General features: G+C 49.4%; 1 protein-coding gene and 1 long non-coding RNA gene across 9 annotated transcripts in view; one reads left to right on the top strand and one right to left on the bottom strand.

Annotated features, from left to right (window-relative positions):
- Positions 1 to 18990, bottom strand: part of EEF2K (eukaryotic elongation factor 2 kinase) — an 88306-nt gene that overhangs the window by 25092 nt on the left and 44224 nt on the right. For all 8 annotated transcript variants that reach the window (XR_013411924.1, XR_013411923.1, XM_077986468.1 and 5 more), the window contains 10 exons: positions 16692 to 16752; positions 14812 to 14849; positions 14179 to 14350; positions 8613 to 8762; positions 8111 to 8243; positions 7726 to 7853; positions 6804 to 7005; positions 4940 to 5007; positions 2098 to 2175; positions 391 to 453 (listed from right to left, as the gene is read on the bottom strand). Coding sequence is in view for 6 of the 8 variants with exons in the window: in XM_077986468.1 (XP_077842594.1) it covers positions 391 to 453; positions 2098 to 2175; positions 4940 to 5007; positions 6804 to 7005; positions 7726 to 7853; positions 8111 to 8243; positions 8613 to 8762; positions 14179 to 14350; positions 14812 to 14849; positions 16692 to 16752 (1093 nt within the window). In the remaining 2 variants the exon portion in view is untranslated. The remainder of the gene's footprint in view (positions 1 to 390; positions 454 to 2097; positions 2176 to 4939; positions 5008 to 6803; positions 7006 to 7725; positions 7854 to 8110; positions 8244 to 8612; positions 8763 to 14178; positions 14351 to 14811; positions 14850 to 16691; positions 16753 to 18990) is intronic.
- Positions 10839 to 15461, top strand: LOC144338107 (uncharacterized). Its single transcript, XR_013411926.1, has 2 exons — positions 10839 to 11468; positions 14043 to 15461. It is a non-coding gene; the product is annotated as an uncharacterized LOC144338107 (long non-coding RNA).

Raw genomic sequence — 18990 nt, 5'->3', positions numbered from 1 at the left:
AAGTTGCTTAAGAGCCCGGTTTTCTCATACATAAAACGGGGATGAGAGTAACATTAGCCTGTCTTTCTGGGTGATTGCAAGAAGGAAATTGATTACCGCAAAGTGCCTTCATGGCAGGCACTTAAGACAGGAGCCTTAGCTGTTGCGATTTCCCCTCCAGGATGGGGCTGTCCTGTTCTTCTCTAATCCTCCCCACAAATCCCCCAGCATCCTGTCCTGCAGAGGTTCAAAGAGCATTTGCCCAGGAGATTTGCTGCTTTGCAAAATCTTCCTTTAGCACATGTGCCAGACAGATGCGCAGGCAGCAGAGAAATGAGACAGAAGAAACAGCAACAGAGACTGGAGGAGGCAGGGAAGCGGTGGTGACAAGGGTGCCTTGGGGCGCATTACCCGTCCGCAGCTGCCTAGGCTGTCTTCGTCAGACTCGTACTTCCGGTTACCGTTTGAGTGGCCCTGAACGGAGGAAGAAATTACAGTGATCCAAAGCGCAAGGCTTCTTCCCAGGAACCTCTCCTGAGAGCTGGTCCAGCCCTCCTCCCTGGAACCAGCCTGGCCCTCGCAGGTGACCCTTATCTCAGAAAATTGGCCCTATGTTCCCAGGTGACACTGGAACCCTTCTCTGCCAAGCAGAATGAATGCTGGGTCACAGGCAGGGATGACATGCTGGTGCAGCCACAGCCTCACTGTCCCCCTCCCTGTGTGAGCAGGTGGAACTGACTTGATGGCGCAGGATCCCAGCACAAAGCCACTGGGGTAACGGGCTCCCGTCCTACTGCATGTTTAGATTTTAATTTAGACATGGGCCTTGCTCTGTTGCCCAGGCAGGAGTGCAGTGGTGCAATCAAAGCTCACTGCTGCCTCAAACTCCCCAGGTTCAAGCAGTCCTCTCACAGTGCCTTCCCAAAGTGCTAGAATTGCAGGTGTGAGTCACCAGGCCCAGGTGTTTTGCGTTTTCGCGATTTTTTTTGTTTTGTTTTTGTTTTTGCTTTTTCCAGACAAAGTCTCACTCTGCGGTTCAGGCTGGAGTGCAGTGGCATGACCTTGGCTCCCTGCAACCTCCGCCTCCCAGGTTCAAGTGATTCTCATGCCTCAGCCTCCCGAGTAGCTGGGACTAGAGGAGTACACCACTGCACCCAGCTAATTTTTGAGTTGAGACGAGGTTTCACCATGTTGGCCAGGCTGCTCTCGAACTTCTGGCCTCAAGTGATCTGCCTGCCTCGGCCTCCCAAAGTGCTGGGATTACAGGCATGAGCCACCACGCCCGGCCAGCATGTTCTTTATTCACAATCATAAAGCTGAGATTAGAGGTGTCCCAGCAAGACAGGCCTTGATGTGCAGGCTCCATTTCAGCACAGGGTAACGCCTCTAAATGGCAGATACTGTCTGAGGCCGCCCTCACCAGGATCTGCTGGGAGGCTGCCCAAGGAAACTGACCTCCAAGACCCTCCTCCCCGGGGCCTCACAGGATCCTGCCAATGAGTGGGTCTAGCTATTACCCAGGATCCTCTCTGCTCAGCAGCCTCCCACTTCACCATAAGATTTGTCAGCCATCATTAGCTTTATATCTAAGCCTCCACACTCACCCCATTACTGGTCCACATGACCCTGTTTTATCTTCTCCTTTGCATTCATCTTTATCTGACATACTCTTTTATTTTATTTTATTTTTATTTTATTTTTGAGACAGAGTCTCACTGTGTCACCCAGGCTGGAGTGCAGTGGCACGATCTTGGCTCACTGTAACCTCCGTCTTCTGGGTTAAAGCAATTCTCCTGCCTCAGCTTCCTGGGATTACAGGCATGCACCACCATGCCAGGCTAATTTTTGTATTGTTAGTACAGACGGGGTTTTGCCATGTTGGCCAGGCTGGTTGGTCTCGAACTCCTGATGTCAGGTGATCCACCCACCTTGGCCTCCCAAAGTGTTGGGATTACAGCCATGAGCCACCTTGCCCAGCCTGAAATACTCTTTATTAATTTACTTGTTATCTTCTCAGGACCTACTCATATTCCCCCTTCAGGAAGGGGAGTTTTCATTTTCCTGGAGGATAAATGAGGCAACAGGTGACACCGGTCTCATTTCCTGGGGGTTCCTTACATGTTCTCGGGGCTCAGGGTCATCCAGCTCACCCCGCTTCTCACTGGGGTATCCACTGTCCCCACTATTCTCAGAGTCCTGTGGAGAGAAGATGGCTTTAGGGTCCTAGTGGTCCCCTGAGTGCCTGGCAATGGTTACAACATCTGGACACCCCAACCGTTGGCTTTCTCCCCTCTGTCCCATTACCTAACACCCTGCTCCTGCTGTCCCTTGCCGACTGGGTGACAAGGGAGCAGTATAAGGTAACAGTAAGGACCTTGGGATCTACAGTCAGATGACCTGGGCTCAAATCCTGGCTTTCTTTCTTGCCAGCTGAGACCTTGGGTCGTTGTTTTAACTTCTCTGAGCATCAATGTCTTTAGTTATGGGATTCATTATAGTCCCTACATCAAAGGGCTGTGTGGATGAAACGCATTGTTACATTCTGAGAGTGTGGATCACAGGAAGTGCTTTAGTGAGTGACTCACCCATTTCACAGGCAGAAAAACAAAGGCTATGACCCACGGACAAAAATATAGCATTGGGAACAATATTTACCACAAATAAGCCCTCAACCAAAACCACACAGGACACCTGTGCATATTTATTTATTTTTTTGAGATGGAGTCTCGCTCCGTCACCTAGCCTGGAGTGCAGTGGCACGATCTCAGCTCACTGCAACTTCCACTTCTTGGGTTCAAGTGATTGTCCTGTCTTAACCACCTGAGTAGCTGGGACTACAGGCGTCTGCCACCACGCCCGGCTAATTTTCATAGTTTTAGTACAGACGGGGATTCACCATATTGGCCAGGCTGGTCTCGAACTCCTGAACTTGTGATCCGCCTGCCTTGGCCTCCCAAAGTACTGGGATTACAGGCGTGAGCCACCACGCCTGGCCCACTTGGGCAATTTTTTTTTTTTATTTTTTTGAGATGGAGTCTCGCTCTGTCGCCCAGGCTGGAGTGCAGTAGAGTGATCTTGGCTCACTGCAACCTCCGCCTCCCGGGTTCACGCCATTCTTCTGCCTCAGCCTCCAGAGTAGCTGGGACTACAGGTGCCTGCCACCACACCCGGCTAACTTTTTATATTTTTAGTAGAGACGGGGTTTCAGGGTTTCATTGTGTTAGCCAGGATGGTCTCCATCTCCTGACCTCATGATCCGCCCGCCTCGGCCTCCCAAAGTGCTGGGCATATTTTTTATTCTCCCAGGTCTGAGTTCTGTTCTGAAAGGGAATCTGGTATACTTTAGAATCTCTAAAACTTCAGCCATGTACCTACCAACACTGAATTATAGCCCTCTCTGCATGTCACCTGCACGATTAGTAACAGAATATTTTTATTTCCTTCTTTATTCTTATAAGAAGTTTTTCTTTTGTGTGTGGTGGGGAGTGGGGAGTGGGGCAGGGTCTCACTCTGTTGCCCAGGCTGGAGTGCAGTGGCGGGATCTCGGCTCATTGCAACCTCCACCTCCCAGGTTCAAGCAATTCTCTTGCCTCAGCCTCCCAAGTAGCTGGGATTACAGGCACATGCCACCATGCCTGGCTAATTTTTTTATTTTTTTGTAGAGATGAGGTTTCATCATGTTGGCCAGGCTGGTCTCAAACTCCTAGCCTCAAGTGATCTGCCTGCCTCAGCCTCCCATAGTGCTGGGATTACAGGTATGAGCCACCGCACCCAGCTTCTACTAAGAAGTATTTCTTTTTTTTTGAGACTGAGTCTCGCTCTGTTGCCCAGGTTGGAGTGCAGTGGTGCGATCTCTGCTCACGGCAACCTCCGCCTCCTGGTTTCAAGAAATTCTCCTGCCTCAGCCTCCTGAGTAGCTGGGATTACAGGCGCCTGCCTGTAGTACCCGGTTAATTTTTGTATTTTTAGTAGAGACAGGGTTTTGTCATATTGGTCAGGTTGGTCTTCAAATTCCTGTCTCAAGTGATCCACCCGCCTCGGCCTCCCAAAGTGCTGGGATTACAGGCGTGAGCCACTGTGCTCAGCCTCTACTAAAAAGTATTTTTTTTTTTAAGACAAGATCTCACTCTGTCACCCAGGCTGGAGTGCAGTGGTGTGATGATGGCTTACTGCAGCCTCTGCCTCCCAGGTTCAAGAGATCCTCCTACCTCAGCCTCCTGAGTAGTTGGGACTACAGGTAAGTGCCACCATGCCTGGCTAATTTTTGTATTTTTTTGTAGAGATGGGGGTCTTGTCATATTGCCCAGGCTAGTTTCAAACTCTTGGGCTCAAGTGATCTGCCCACCTTGGTCTCCCAACCTACTGGGATTATAGGCATGAGCTACCATGCCTGGCCAATTTTACTAAGAAATATTTCAAACACACACACAAGCATAGAGAGTATTATAATTTGCCATAATATACATTTGTGAGAATGCAAATAAGATGCCTTCAGTTTCTTACCACCAAGTCAACCCAAAGCTGCAGGAAATGTTCTGTTTATCTAACGGGAGAGCTAGGTGTGAAGAGCTAGAACACGTGACTTGCTGTGCTATGTGTTACACAGCTAAGATCCAGTATGGGGGCTCTATAGGACAACCAACACATGTGGGGTCAAACCAAACCTGGGGCTGAGCCTGGCATTTACTACAAGATTGCATTGTTGCTGACTGGGAGTCCCTCTTCCCTAACCATCTCTGGGAACTGCAAGGGACCCACCTTTTCTCAGAGGAAAGCTCAGCCTTGGGCCGGAGGCTGACATTCATCTGCATCCTCCCCAATTCCCCCATCCTATGCCTTCCTGGCAGTGCCTGGGCTGGGCTGCCCACCTCCAAAGCTGAAGATTCACACTGGGAGTGAATCCACTTCTCCTACCCCTGCCGGGGTCTGAAGCCTGCAGCCTCCCTCCCTTCACACTCACCCGGTGGTTGTCTAGATGATCATGGTCTCTGGATGCCATGTTATCGAGGTCACTGAACACTGGCCAATCTGGGCAAGGAGAAACAGACATCACGTCCTGGTTCCACTACTGGAACATGCATTAAGACCAACCCATGGCCTAGCGCAGCCCATACCTGCCACCAAGCCATTTTTTTTTTTAAGCTTTAAAGAAAGGCACAAAAAAGGAGAATGTTATCAGCACCTGGAGGTTAAAGTTCTTCCTTGAGAACTTATTCTAAGTCTACTGTTTGCCAGCTGCGTGATTCTGGCCAAGTGGTGCCACCTATGTGTGTCCTCAGGGTTGTCACAATGCAATTATCCTTGTAATGTGTTTTTCAGCATATGTGCCTGGCCACCACTTGGTCCTCAGTAAGATGCAGTTGTGAAGGAAGAAAAGACATTTGAATATTTGGGGCTCAAGAAGTGGGCCTCAGACAGCTTCAAAACCAACCATCTCCAGCTGGGGGTGGTGCCTTATGCCTGTAATCCCAGAACTTTGGGAGGCCGAGGCAGGTGGATCACCTGAGGTCAGGAGTTTGAGACCAATCTGGCCAACATAGTGAAACCCCATCTCTACTAAAAATACAAAAATTAGCTGGGTGTGGTGGCACACCTGTAGTCCCAGCTACTCGGGAGGCTGAGGCAGGAGAATCGTTCAAACTCAGGAGGTGGAGGATGCAGTGAGCCAAGATCATGCCACCACATTCCAGCCTGGGTGACAGAGCGACACTCTGTCTCAAAAACAAAAAACAAAAACAAAAAAACAGCAACCATCTCCTGGGGGTTCCCTATCTCTGTCTCCTGTCCTCTACAGCCAAATCTGTCTGCCTGTTTTTATAACAGGCACTGTTTGTAAGAACAGTGTTTACATTTTTAAATGGATGACAAAAATTAAATTTCACCATCTATAGAGTTTTACCGCAACACAGCCACGTCCACCCATTTAAGTATTTTTTATGGTAGCTTTCATGCTCCAAATACAGAGACTGAATGAGCTGCAAAGCTTAAAATATTTACTCTCTGGCCTTTCAAAAAAGTCTGTTGACTCCTGTTCCAGACTATTCTGAAGATCTTCCAGTGGAAACATGTAAAGGGCTTCTTTAATGTTTGATACTAAAATCTTTCTCTCTTCCAAAGGTATCAAAATGAGAAAAATTTAAAAACTAAATAATAAAATCTTGCTCTCCTGCTCTGAGCCTGCTTCCGCTTACACTTTCCCTGAATACATGACTTCCATCTCTTCAGGCCAACACCCTGGGGTCAGTCTTGCCTCTATCCTTTCCTACAAACTCTCATCTGAATCATCAGCAAACTCCATTCTTTCAGCATCAGAAATAACGATCCTGTTTTTCTCCTTTTACCCATTAATATCACGTTCATAGCTTTTCTAACATTGAACAATCCTCAGATTCCTGTGAAATCCCTATTTAACTGTGACAGGTGAACCTTTTAACATAGTACTATTTTTATTTGTTAATATCTATTTAGATTTTTTAAAAATCTATTTAGATTTTGTTGTTATTCTCTCTCTATACACAAAAATTTTAAATAAGGTTGGGATATAATTTCCTTTTTTGGTATATCAAATTTATTGTATGAGTTTTGCTGGTTTCATAAAACACACTGATAAAAGTTACTTTGTTTCCTACAATAGGGGTTGTTTTTATAGCATTTGGATGATCTGTTTTGGAAGTTCACTCAATGAAACTCACCTATAAAATCACTGGGGCCATGAACCTTTTTGATTAGCATGTCTGATTTTTCTAACATAAATGAAAGCCGGTTTAGTTCTGCTCTACCTGTCCCCTCCAATCACAGTGACTAAGGACCGAACCGTCACTCACGGAGGTGGTCTAGCTTCTGGCTGTGTGGTGTGGCCGAAGATGGGGAAGAAGGGAGAGAGTCGAAGGTCACATCGCTCATGTTCTCATCTCCAGAGTTCTCTGAAAGGGGACGGAGCAGGGGTGGCCGGCTCCCAGAGAGGGTCCTTACTCGGGGGCTCCCACATTTTTCCTCTGTTCCTCTCAAGATGGTCTTGGCTGATTGCTGGGGACATTAACAGGGATACTCATGTCACGCACACACCCTCTGGGAAATAAAGGGCTCTTCCTGTTGTTCCTTCTAGCCCTGAAACCCCTTCACCCACAGCTCCTAAACATGCCTGTTTAGTAGCTGATACATTGTCTTAAAAAATAAAAAAGCAGTAGGGGATTAAACCTAAGGCCAAGAAAGGGCATCTGGAACAGAGGCTCAGAGGACCTGCCAGCATCCCCTAAAGCACTGACCACATTCCACAGCCCAGAGCTGGAGAAAGCATCCCACTCTATGTCCAGCATCCCAAGCTGGTCTTTGCAGCATTGTCTTATCTCTGGTCCAAGTAGCAATGGGAGGGATGGGAGTTATCTTGGTGAGGTGCCTGGAGAGCCAGGTCTAAGACTCGTTCAGTCATTTGTCAATACATCACACAAACACACACACACACCACACACCTCACTATCTCCACGTGCCTGTTCCCTTCACTCTGGTAAAAAAAAATGGGCCCAACCTAAGCAGATACCAGCTGCTCTACTGTAAGGACACTCAGGAGGACTTTGTGCACCGAGCTGGAGAGGACGGGCTGGGGCATGGGTGGGACAGATGCTTCCAGCCTGGTATTCGTCAGTTAAGCACTGCTTGACCTGGCTGTCACCACACAGGGGAGCAGGGCTTGCTTTGCGGGTAGCAGAAGGGCCTGCCAGGCCAAGCAGGGTCATACTGGGCACCCACCAGCAGCTTGGTGTTCTGATTCACCGCGTCCCTCTCCCGGGGCGAGAGGTCAAAGGGAGCAAGGCCCATGCTCTCGCAAATCCGGTTGCAGGCATGAGAGTAGAAGAAGAGCGCCATCCCACGGACACCTGTGGACAGAGCGGGGGTGTCTGGAGTGTTGCTTTGCTCTGTGACGGGGGACAGGCAGTGGTGGGCCTCATACACATGGCTAGGGCAGGTATAAAACGTGCCCAGCTGGGAGGCATCAGCCATCCAGGCTCCCGTCTTCATGATCTTGAAAAAGCGCATACAATGTCTCAGCCTGTTTCCTGGGCTGTACAAAGAGCTCAGAGGTTTTAGCAGGGAGCGTGGTTTCTGCGGAAACAGTCCGGCTTTCCCCACCTACCTAGGTTGCCGTCTCCAAAGTCAGTGCCCGTCTCTGTGTGGATCTGTGGGTCAGTGTAGAGATCCCCAACTCCCTGGATGTCCACCACTATCAGCTGATGGCCGGAACGCTCAAACGTGAAGTGACTGAAGGCCTACGGGGCACAGGAAGGAAAATGAGATGTCAAGAGACAGGCTGAAGGCTGTGCAGGCACTGGCCACGCCTCTGCCCATGCTGAGGGGCTTTCTCTGCAAGAAGTTATATAGAGGAAAAGACAAAGGAAAAAGGCCTCTTCAGTTGGGCAGGGACCTTGAGCTGCAGGTCCTGTGGCCATCTTAGGTGACAGAAGCTATCATGGGGTGACGGGCGTCTCGTTACAGTCGCCTTCTGAATGTTCCAAGAGGCTTCTCTGGGAGTGAGACTCCAAGCCCACAGGGACCTTCCTCTTTAGGGGCTGAGCCTGGCCAGGATCTCACCCCAAGGGCTGTGGTGGGCAGAGGGTGGTGGTGAGCCCGGGCCTCACCTGCGGCGTCAGGCGGATGTTGTCATCACGGACAAAGCCAGAGTTGGAATTGTACTTGATGTACTTGCCCTCGATGTAGTGCTCCAGGTGGAAGAGGGGCTTGCCCGGTCTGTCCCTCAGCTCGATGATGCACATCTGCATGATGTCCACCTGGTGGGATGGGGAGTGGGCTCAGGTGGAAGGGCCCAGACGCACCTCCTCTGAGAAACGGCAAGGGGAGGGCTGAGAGGAACTCGCCTGCCTGGGCTCAGATCTTGGCTCCATCACTTACTAGCTCTCTATTGCCAGAGCTCCTGGTGATGCCCAGACTCTAATCTCTTTTCCTTTCATTTTTTTTAAATTAAAAAATATATATTTTTAGGCTAGGCACAGTGGCTTACATCTGTAATCCCAGCACTTTGGGAAGCCGAGGCAGGTGAATCACTTGAGGTTAGGAGTTCGAGAACAGCCTGGTCAACATGGTGAAATCCTGCCTCTACTAAAAATACAAAAATTAAGGCTGGGTGTGGTGGCTCACACCTGTAATCCCAGCACTTTGGGAGGCTGAGGTGGGTGGACCACCTGAGGCCAGGAGTTCGAGACCAACCATGGCCAACATGGTGAAACCCTGTCTCTACCAAAAATACAAAATTAGCCAGGCATGGTGGCACATGCCTGTAATCCCAACTACTCGGGAGGCTGAGGCAGGAGGATTGCTTGAACCTGGGAGGTGGAGGTTGCAGTAAGTCAAGATTGCACCACTGTACTCCAGTCCTGGGCAAAAGAGCAAAACTTCATCTCAAAAATAAATAAATAAATAAAATAAAAATTAAAAAACTAGCTGGGCGTGCTTGCATATGCCTGTAATCCTAGCTACTCAGGGTGTTGAGGCAAGAGAATCACTTTAACCCAGGAGGCGGAAGTTACAGTGAGCCAAGATCACGTCACTGCACTCCAGCCTGGGTGAGAGTGAGACTCTGCCGGGAAAAAAAAAAAAAAAAATTTATTTTAGAGACAGGGTCTCACTCTGTCGCCCAGGCTGGAGTACAGTGTCATAATCATGGCTCATTACACCCTCGAACTTCTGGGCTCAAGTGATCCTCCCACCTCAGCCTCCCAAGAAGCTAGGACTACAGGTGTGTGTCACTACACGTGGCTCATATCTAAATTTTTTTTTATAGAGACGAGGTCTCACTATGCTGCCTAGGCTGGTCTTGAACTGGCCTCAAGCAATCCTCTTGCCTTCCAGCATCCTCCCAGAGTATTAGGATCACAAGCTGCAGCCATTGTGGTCAGCTCTGTTTTCCTTTGAGTTTTAAAAGGGTACACAGCCACCCACTAGGGACGATATTGCTAAGCTTCCCTTGCAGCTAAGTGTGGCCACATGACTGTGCCCGGCCAATGGGAAGTGAGCATTGTGATGATGTAACTCCAGTCTGCCCTGTAAGGTGGACTCTGCTTGGGAGCCAGAACTGATTATGTGGTCCATGGCAAACCCCTGAGGGGATAGCAGAGAAAAAGACCAAAGGAACCAGGTCTCTAGATGGCTTCAAGGAGATGAGGCACCAGCCTACCCCAAGCCACCCACCAATGCAAGACCTCCACAAAAGTGAAAAAGAAACCATTTCGTGTCTGCACATATTTTGGGTCTGTTTGCTAAGCAACTTAGACTATGCCTTACTGTAATACTGTGAATTTGGGCACATTTCTGAATTTCACCTTTATGTGCCTCAGTTTCCTTACCTGCATAAACAGGGTCTCAGACTCAGTCTGTAAATTAAAGTTATTGATGCAAAAAGGAGCCAGGCAATGTTTGCTTTTATTTTTTATTTTATTGAGACAGAGTTTCACTCTGTTGCCCAGGCTAGAGTGCAGTAGCACAATCTTGGCTCACTGCAACTTCTGCCTCCTGGGTTCCTCTGTCTCAGCCTCTCGAGTAGCTGGGACTACAGGCACCCGCCACCATGCCTGGCTAATTTTCGTATTTTTAGTAAAGACGAGTTTTACCATGTTGGCCAGGCTGGTCTTGAACTCCTGACCTCAAGTGATCCACCCCCCTGGGCCTCCCAAAGTACTGAGATTATAGGTGTGAGCCACTGTGCCTGGCCACTCATTTTATTTTTATCAGGAGCTACAATTCTAGAGAAATATAAACCAACCTCTAAAAAGCAGAAATATAAACCAACCTCTAAACAGTATTCTCCCTGCAATGGGAAATTATAGGGAACTTTGACATTCCTCGCTGAATTTTTTTTTTTTTTTTTTTTTTTTTTACAAAGTCTGTGTTTAATTTTGTACACAGAAGAAAATGTATAAATAGTGCATATGGTTTGTAAAGTGGAGCAGGGACTCTAGCTTGCACCTCTTGCCCTGTTACACAAGGATTCATCCTTGGTCTCCATGTCCCCCTCAATGCCACTTCCTGGGAGGATTAGGTCCAGGTTTCCCAAGGAAAAGACCATCCACGGAGAGTGGGTCACCAGGCATGCAGACAACAGCTGCAGAGGCCGAAGGGGTCCTGATCTGAGAGGTGAGAACTTGCCCCAAATGAGGACTCAGTTGGTTCTGAGAACCGGCCTGAGGGGAAGGCAGGGAGGGGCAGTTCTCAGAGCATTCTGCCCCAAAGGCTGGTTCCATCCCTACGAGGAAACTTACAGCAGGGCCACCTGCTTGGCCAGAGGGCTCCCTGGGCGAGGGGCAGTGGCACAGCCATGGTGTACAGCCAGGACCTCCTCAAACAACCACGTCCTTCTCCCTCCCTTAAGTCAACCACATTATTATTATTATTACTACTACTACTACTACTACTACTACTACTACTACTACTACTACTACTACTATTTGGGGATGGAGTCTTGCTCTGTCACCCAGGCTGGAGTGCAGTGGCCCAATCTCGGCTCACTGCAGCCTCTGCCTCTCATGTTCAAGTGATTCTCCTGCCTCAGCCTCCCAAGTGGCTAGGATTACAGGCATGCACCACCACGCCTGGCTAATTTTGTATTTTTAATAGAGATGGGGGTTTCACCATGTTGGCCAGGCTAGTCTAACTCCTGACCTCAGGTGAGCCGCCCATCTCAGCCTCCCAAAGTGCTGGGATTACAGGCATGAGCCACTGTGCCCAGCCTACCACATTATTATTTACTGGACACCTAGGCGCTAGGAGACAGCAGTGAACAACATAAAATCTCTGCCTTTAGGTGAGAGAAGCACCTAAAGTATTAACTAAATGAATGGCACACTAACTGCTCCAAAGAACAGAAAAAAAAACACCCCAGAATGATGTGGCAGAGGTGACTGGGGTAGAGGGACCGCTTCTCAGGGTGGTCTGAGATGGGCTGGCTGAGGTGACACAGGATCTGAGACCTGAACTACAAGGAGCTAGACATGCAAGCATCACGGTGACACGAGATGCCAGCCAAGCCTACAGCCAGGGCCAAGGTTTTGGGGCAGGAACAAGCTTGTGGAGGAAGAGAAAGGAGGCCAGGCTGGAGGGCCGCGAATTGCAGAGGAAGCTAGAGCCCCCCAAGGTGGGGACTGTGGCTTCTTGCGCCTGTCCCAAGTATGCTTCATCAAGGGCCCTGCAAACAGCAGGTGCTCAATAAATCCTGCACACCCAGGAGACTGTGCCTTATACGTAGGAGATGCTCAAGCTGTGGGAGATCTGAGCTATGGGCTCATGCAGGGCAGAGGCATGGATCCTTCCTCAAATGCCCAAAGGCAACAGGGAATTCTGCTTGGCCTCAGTCACTCATCACCCTAGGGACTCAAATGAAGGTGCCAACCTAGCAGGGGGTTGAAAAGCCTGCATTTGAGCCCTGGCTCCAGCTCTGCCTGGTTGGGCAAGTCATTTAGCCTCTTTGAGCCCGGGGTCCCCAAAGAGCGGACATAGTATCCAATCTGACACGGTTTGGCTGTGTCCCCACCCAAAGCTCATCTTGAATTGTAGCTCCCATAATTCCCTGGTGTTGTGGGAGGGACCTGGTAGGAGATAATTGAATCATGGGGTGGTTCCTCCATACTGTTCTCACAATAGTGAATAAGTCTCACAAGATCTGATGGTTTTATAAGGGGAAACCCCTTTTGCTTGGTCCTCAATCTCTCTTGTCTGCCACCAGGTAAGATGTGCCTTTTGCCTTCCACCATGATTGTGAGTCCTCCCTAGTCGTGTGGAACTGTGAGTCCATTAAACCTCTTTTTCTTTTATAAATTACCCAGTCTTTACCAGCAGTGTGAAAACGGACTAATATACATTACCAGCTCTTTCTTCTGCTTTTTCTTGGGAATCTCACCTTTTCCAGTCTCAGTCCCTGTGGTCTGGGTGGAACACCTACATTGCTAGCTCTAAGGGCAGGCACATGGCTAGGGTGTGCCCAGTCTGCATATTCCCACCCGTTGGCCACTGTGATTGGTTCGGCAATAGGGATCTGACCTAATCAGAGCCAATGAAACCCAGCTCTGGGACTTTTATTGGAACTTCTGGGAAAATAAGTTTTGTCATTCTAACAGGAACTTGGGCCTGCTGGGGGCCAGAGTGCTACCACAAGTGCAGAAGCTGCCAGAGAATGACGCCAACCCAGAAGGACACCCAGGTCAGAGATGGAGGAAGATTCTGACAACCTCACTTTAATCCTGAATCCAGCCATGCCTGTGGCCAGCATTATTTTTCAGTTACAGAAGGCAATGAATTCTCTTTTTCGATTAAGCAGTTTGAGTGGGTTTCTTTCATTTGCAAACACAAATCCTGACTAATAGATCCCATCTGTAATTGAGGATAAAACGTTCCAACCTCAGAGCTATTTTTAGGAATAAATGACTTTGGAACAGGTGCAATGGCTCATGCCTGTAATCCCAGCCCTTTGGGAGGCCAAGGTGGGTGGATTGCTTGAGGCCAGGAGTTTGAGACCAGCCTGGGCAACATGGCAAAACCCTTTCTCTACAGAAAATACAAAAATTAGCTAGGCGTGGTTGCATGCCCCTGTAGTCGCAGCTACTCAGGAGGTGGAGCTGGGAGGATTGTTTGAGTCCAGGAGGTTGAGGCTGCAGTGAGCTGTAATCATGCCACTGCACTCTGGCCTGGGCAATAAAGAAAGATCCTGTCTCAAAAAAAAAATAAAATAAAATAAATGACTTGGTTCATCACGCTCAGTAAACAGTGGTTGTTATTAGCTACTATGAAGAAGGTGAAAGAGGTCAGGTATGGTGGCTCACACCTGTAATCCCAGCACTTTGGGAGGCTGAGGCAGGCAGATCGCTTGAGGTCAGGAGTTTGAGACCAGCCTGGCCAACATGGTGAAACCCCATCTCTACTAAAAATACAAAAATTAGCCAGGCATGGTGGCAGGCACCTGTAATCCCAGCTACTCAGGAGGCTGAGGCAGGAGAATCACTTGAACCCAGGAGATGGAGGTTGCAGTGAGCCAAGATCATACCACTGCACTCCAGCCTTGGTAGTGGTGGTGGGTGACAGAGCAAGACTTCATCTCAAAAAAAAAAAAAGATGAAAGAGGAACCCACCATGGCCCTCTTTCCCAGACACTGTGCACAGCTGCCCTGGCATGGAAAGGGGGCAGGTAGCGGGGCCACGCACCTGCTTGGGGGGCTTGTGCCGGTTATACTCCTCCCCCCAGAGCTTGGCCTCCATCTGTAGACGCACGTCCTCAAAGTACACATCCCGGTCTACCGGCTCTATGTAGCGCTTCGCCACGTAGTTGGAGGCTCCCTTCCACTGCTGGGCATGCAGGAAGTTGGAGAGCTTCTTCCTGTGGGGAGAGGCAGCAGGGGGCCTACCTGGGTACTCTGGGGTTCACCAGGGACACAACCCTAGTCCTCAGGACAGCAAGACCTTGTCTGACCTGGATGGGTGGCTGGCGGCAGGAACAAAATGCAGGAACTAGGAAGGACTTCCCCACCCCTTTGCATCTTCAAAGAGTTGGGATGGGGGGATTAAAGGTCACTGTTAAATGTCTCCAATCCCATTTCCCTTGACCTCCCAACACCAGGGCAGAGGTGAGTGGGGTGCTCCCTATTCCTCCTGAGCCCATCTTCACAGCCAGGCCCAACGTGTGGCCTGAGGGAGACCAGATGGAGAGGAACCTGGGCTACAAGAAGGCAGAGGGGACCCTGGCTCCATTCCTTGGCTGCAAATGTCCCAGTGCCTCAGCTCTGAGGAGCCTGGGGGGGACTCTGGGCAGGGCCCCAAGAGTCAGGCTGAGTCACTTACGTCCGGAAGCACTCCCTCATTGCTCCTCGGCCGAAGGGCTGAAAGACACCACATAGAGTGTTATCAGTCCCCATGCCCCACCCAAAAGGGACCCTAAGACAGGAGGTGCTCCCCTTGCATGCCACCCATCAAATGGGTGCCCTGGGCCTCTTCTCAATCCTGAAATTCCCGGGGATCTCCCTCCTATGTCTCAGCACCAAGGTCATAGAGGCCTTCCAACCCAGAGGCTGCCGAGATGGCAAGGACCCCCCATTCCTCCATCCCAGCTGAGGGGAAGAACTCACGGGGGCAGGATATTGGGGGAGGGACAGTGCATCTCAGAGGACATTTTCACAGCCCGGACTTTAGAAGAAAAAAAGTGGAAACAACCTATGTGTCCAGCAACAATATACTGGAAAAATCAACCAGGTTGATTCCTTCAATGAAATACCATGCAGCAATGAAAACCAACGCAACATGTTGACCAAAACACCTGCAGCGCCAGGAGCAGTGGCTTATGCCTGTAATCCCAGAATTTTGGGAGGCTGAGGCAGGAGGATCGCTTGAGGCCAGGAGTTCAAGACCAGTCTGGGCAACATAGCAAGACCTCCCTCTCTACAAAAATTTTAAGGCTGGGCACAGTGGCTCATGCCTGTAAGCCCAGCACTTTGGGAGGCTGAGGTGGGTGGATCACCTGAGGTTGGGAGTTCGAGGCCAGCCTGACCAATATGGAGAAACCCCGTCTCTACTAAAAATACAAAAATTAGCTGGGTGTGGTGGTGCATGCCTGTAATCCTAGCTTCCCGGGAGGCTGAGGCAGGAGAATTGCTTGAACCCTGGAGGCAGAGGTTGCAGTGAGCCAAGATCACACCACTGCACTCCAGCCTGGGCAACAAGAGCAAAACTGTCTCAAAAAACAAAAAAAATTTAAAAATTGACTGGGTGTGACGGCGCACACCTGTAGTCCCAGCTACTCAGGAGGCTGAGGTGGGAGAATTGCTTGAGCCCTGGAGTTCAAGGCTGCAGTGAGCCAAGATCATGCACCACTCTACCCCAGCCTGGGCAGCAGAGCAAGACCCCGTCTCCAAAATGAATACCTATTTTTTACTTCAAATAAGCCCCCACTTATTTGAAGTAAAAAAAAAAAAAAAGTAAAAGTAATCTAGGGTGATAAGATTCAGAGTGGTGCTTACCCTGTGGGTATGGGGGGAGTGACTGAGAGGGGCTTGGGCAGGCTGGTTGCCTTCTGTTTGTTGATATGGGCTGCTGGTAAGGCAGTGTGCTCATTTTGTGATAAATCAGTGAGCTGTACACTTTTCTGTGTATATTGTATATTACACTAAAACAAAGCTTCACAAAGCAATCCTAACCTCAATATGAAGGAAATACTCTATTTTCTAGTCTTTTATCTTTTTTTTCCTTCAAAAGGTTGGCTGTGGCCTGGTGTGGTGGCTCATGCCTATAATCCCAGCACTTTGGGAGGCCGAGGCAGGAGGATCATTTGAGCCCAGGAGTTTGAGACCAGCCTGGGCAGCATAGTGAAACCCACGTCTCTATAAAAAAATTAAAAAATTAGCCAGGCGTGGTGGTGTGTACTTGTGGTCCCAGCTACTGGGGAGGCTAAGGTTGGAGGATGGCTTGAGCCCAGGAGGTCAAGGCTGCGGTGACCTGTGATCGTGCCACTGCGCTCCTGGGTAATAGAGACCCGGCCTCAAAAAAAAAAAAAAAAAAAAAAAAAAAAAAATGCTGGTTGCAACCAATAAATAAATAATAACATAGAATCCCCCGAAGTTACAAAAATTAAACAAAGTGGGAGTGGGAGAGAAGGGCGCACAGACCAAAGTCAGCTGCAGAAAGTTTTTGCTCAGCCCTGTGCCCATGGGATTCAAGGCCCTGCTCACCTGAGATGCCATCTTGATCAGAACTTCATCATCCAGCCATTCCCCGGTGACAGCGTTGTACCTGCAGAGACCCACCCACCCCAGGGCACAGTGTCCATCACACGGTCCTGTTTCTCACTGGCTAAAGGCCAAAGACCCTTCTGGGCTCCCCATGGGCCTCAGAACCAACCCACTCTCCACCTTGGCTCACAGCCCACCCAACCTTCTGGGTTGGGTTGGAAACACTGTCCCTCCCTCCCAAGTCCCAACACACCGGTCTCCGATCCTTTCCTCAAACCCACTGCTCCCTCTCTACCATGTCCCCCATTTCCATATCCCCAGCTCTCACTGCTGTGCTGCTTACTGGCTTGTTCTGCATCTGGGGCCCCCAATGGACTGTAACCCCACAAAAGCAGACCCATGTCTGTCTTGGTCATCCAGGACCTGGTGTGCATGGATGCTTAATAAATACACATAGCTGGGCCCGGTGGCTCACGCCTGTATTCCCAGCACTTTGGAAGACTGGGGCAAGTGGATCACAAGGTTAGGAGTTTGAGGCCAGCCTGACCAACATGGTGAAACTGCATCTCTACTAAAAATACAGTTAGCCAAGCATGGTGGCGCATGCCTGTAATCCCAGCTACTCAGGAGGCTGAGGCAGGAGAATCGCTTGAACCCAGGAGGCAGAGGTTGCAGTGAGCCGAGATTGTGCCATTGCACTCCAGCCTGGGTGACAGAGCGAGATTCTGTCTCAATAAATAAAAAATAAAAATAAAAATAAATACACAAGGTGGATGAATGACTGAATAAACAATATCCTGATCATAACTGGTCTCTGTAATGAACGGCATGGCCCAGGGAGGGAAGGTGGTGGTGGTGCCCTCAATCTTGCTAGGCAGCTGGGCACATAGTGGTGGGTAAGGGTTCCGTCTCTGAGTCTAGACAGGAGAAGGGTTGTAGGTGTAGGGGTAGAAAGGAGTGATCTCTTTCCTCCCCATCATAAGGGTCATGGACAACAGCCCAGTTTTATGTGACATGGAAGCCTTCAGAATGAAGACTCAAAGATACAGAGGAACTGATCCAATTTAATGCTGAGGTTCAGTGAAGCAGGGATGGCGTGGAGCAATGTGATTGGGCAAAAAGGAGATGAGCTAATGGTAACAGACTGAGTGGGCCAGCAAGGCTTGTTCGATTCTTCTTGGACGCTCTGTTACAGCATTTGCTTCTCTTGGGTATGGGGTAGGACTCCTTTGGGATGAGGATCTTATTCCATAATCTATTTATGGTCAGCTATTGTACAGAAAGTTCGTGTAAGGTTAGATAATTTTTTTTTTTTTGGACACAGGATCTCCCCGTCACCCAGGCTGGAGTACAGTGGAGCAATCTTGGCTCACCGCAAACTCCGCTTCTTGGGTTCAAGCAATTCTCCTGCTTCAAGCCTTCTGAGTAGCTGGGATTACAGATGTGCCTGCCACCATACCGGGCTAATTTTTTTTTTTTTTGTATTTTTGTAGAGAAGGGGTTTCACCATGTTTGCCAGGCTGATCTTGGACTCCTGGCCTCAAGTGATCCACCAGCCTTGGTCTCCCAAAGTGCTGGGATTATAGGCGTTAGCCACTGCACCTGGCCTAGAGTAATATTTTTAAGTTTTATGGCTGGCTTTGGGGAAAAGGGGTTCTAGTTTCTATGACCGGTAGTGGGGAAAGGCAATTCTTGTTTTGTTCTTTTTTTTGAGATAGAGTCTCGCTCTGTTGCCCAGGCTGCAGCTCAGTGGGGCAAACTCAGCTCACTGCAACCTCTGTCTCCTGGGTTCAAGCAATTCTCCTGCCTCAGCCTCCCGAGTAGCTGGGATTACAGGCGCGTGCCACCATGCGCGACTAATTTTTATATTTTTAGTAGAGACAGGGTTTCACCATATTAGCCAGGCTGGTCTCAAACTCCTGATCTCGTGATCCGCCCACCTCAGCCTCCCAAAGTGCTGGGATTACAGGTGTGGGCCATCGCGCCTGGCCAATTCTAATTTCTATGGCTTCTTAAGGGAACAATGAGGGGTGAGAGACAGGAGGGCAGGAGAAGGTCAAAGAAAGACTGCTTCTGAAGCCTTCACTTTGGGGTATCATTTTCTGAGCCCCAATACCAGGTTGTGTGATGGTAAATATATATTTTGTTTTAGACTCTATTTCCTGGCATGCAACTCTGAAAGTCCTTGGAATCTCCAAAGTGATGTCTTTTTTTTTTTTTTTTTTTTTTTTGAGACTGAGTCTCACTCCGTCACCCAGGCTGGAGTATAGTGGCGTGATCTCAGCTCACTGCAACCTCT

The sequence above is a fragment of the Macaca mulatta genome, chromosome 20 (genome assembly GCF_049350105.2).
Source record: "Macaca mulatta isolate MMU2019108-1 chromosome 20, T2T-MMU8v2.0, whole genome shotgun sequence".
Taxonomy (NCBI): Eukaryota; Metazoa; Chordata; class Mammalia; order Primates; family Cercopithecidae; genus Macaca; species Macaca mulatta.
The sequence above is the reverse complement of the archived record's forward strand: the minus strand, read 5'-3'. Positions and strand labels throughout refer to the sequence as shown.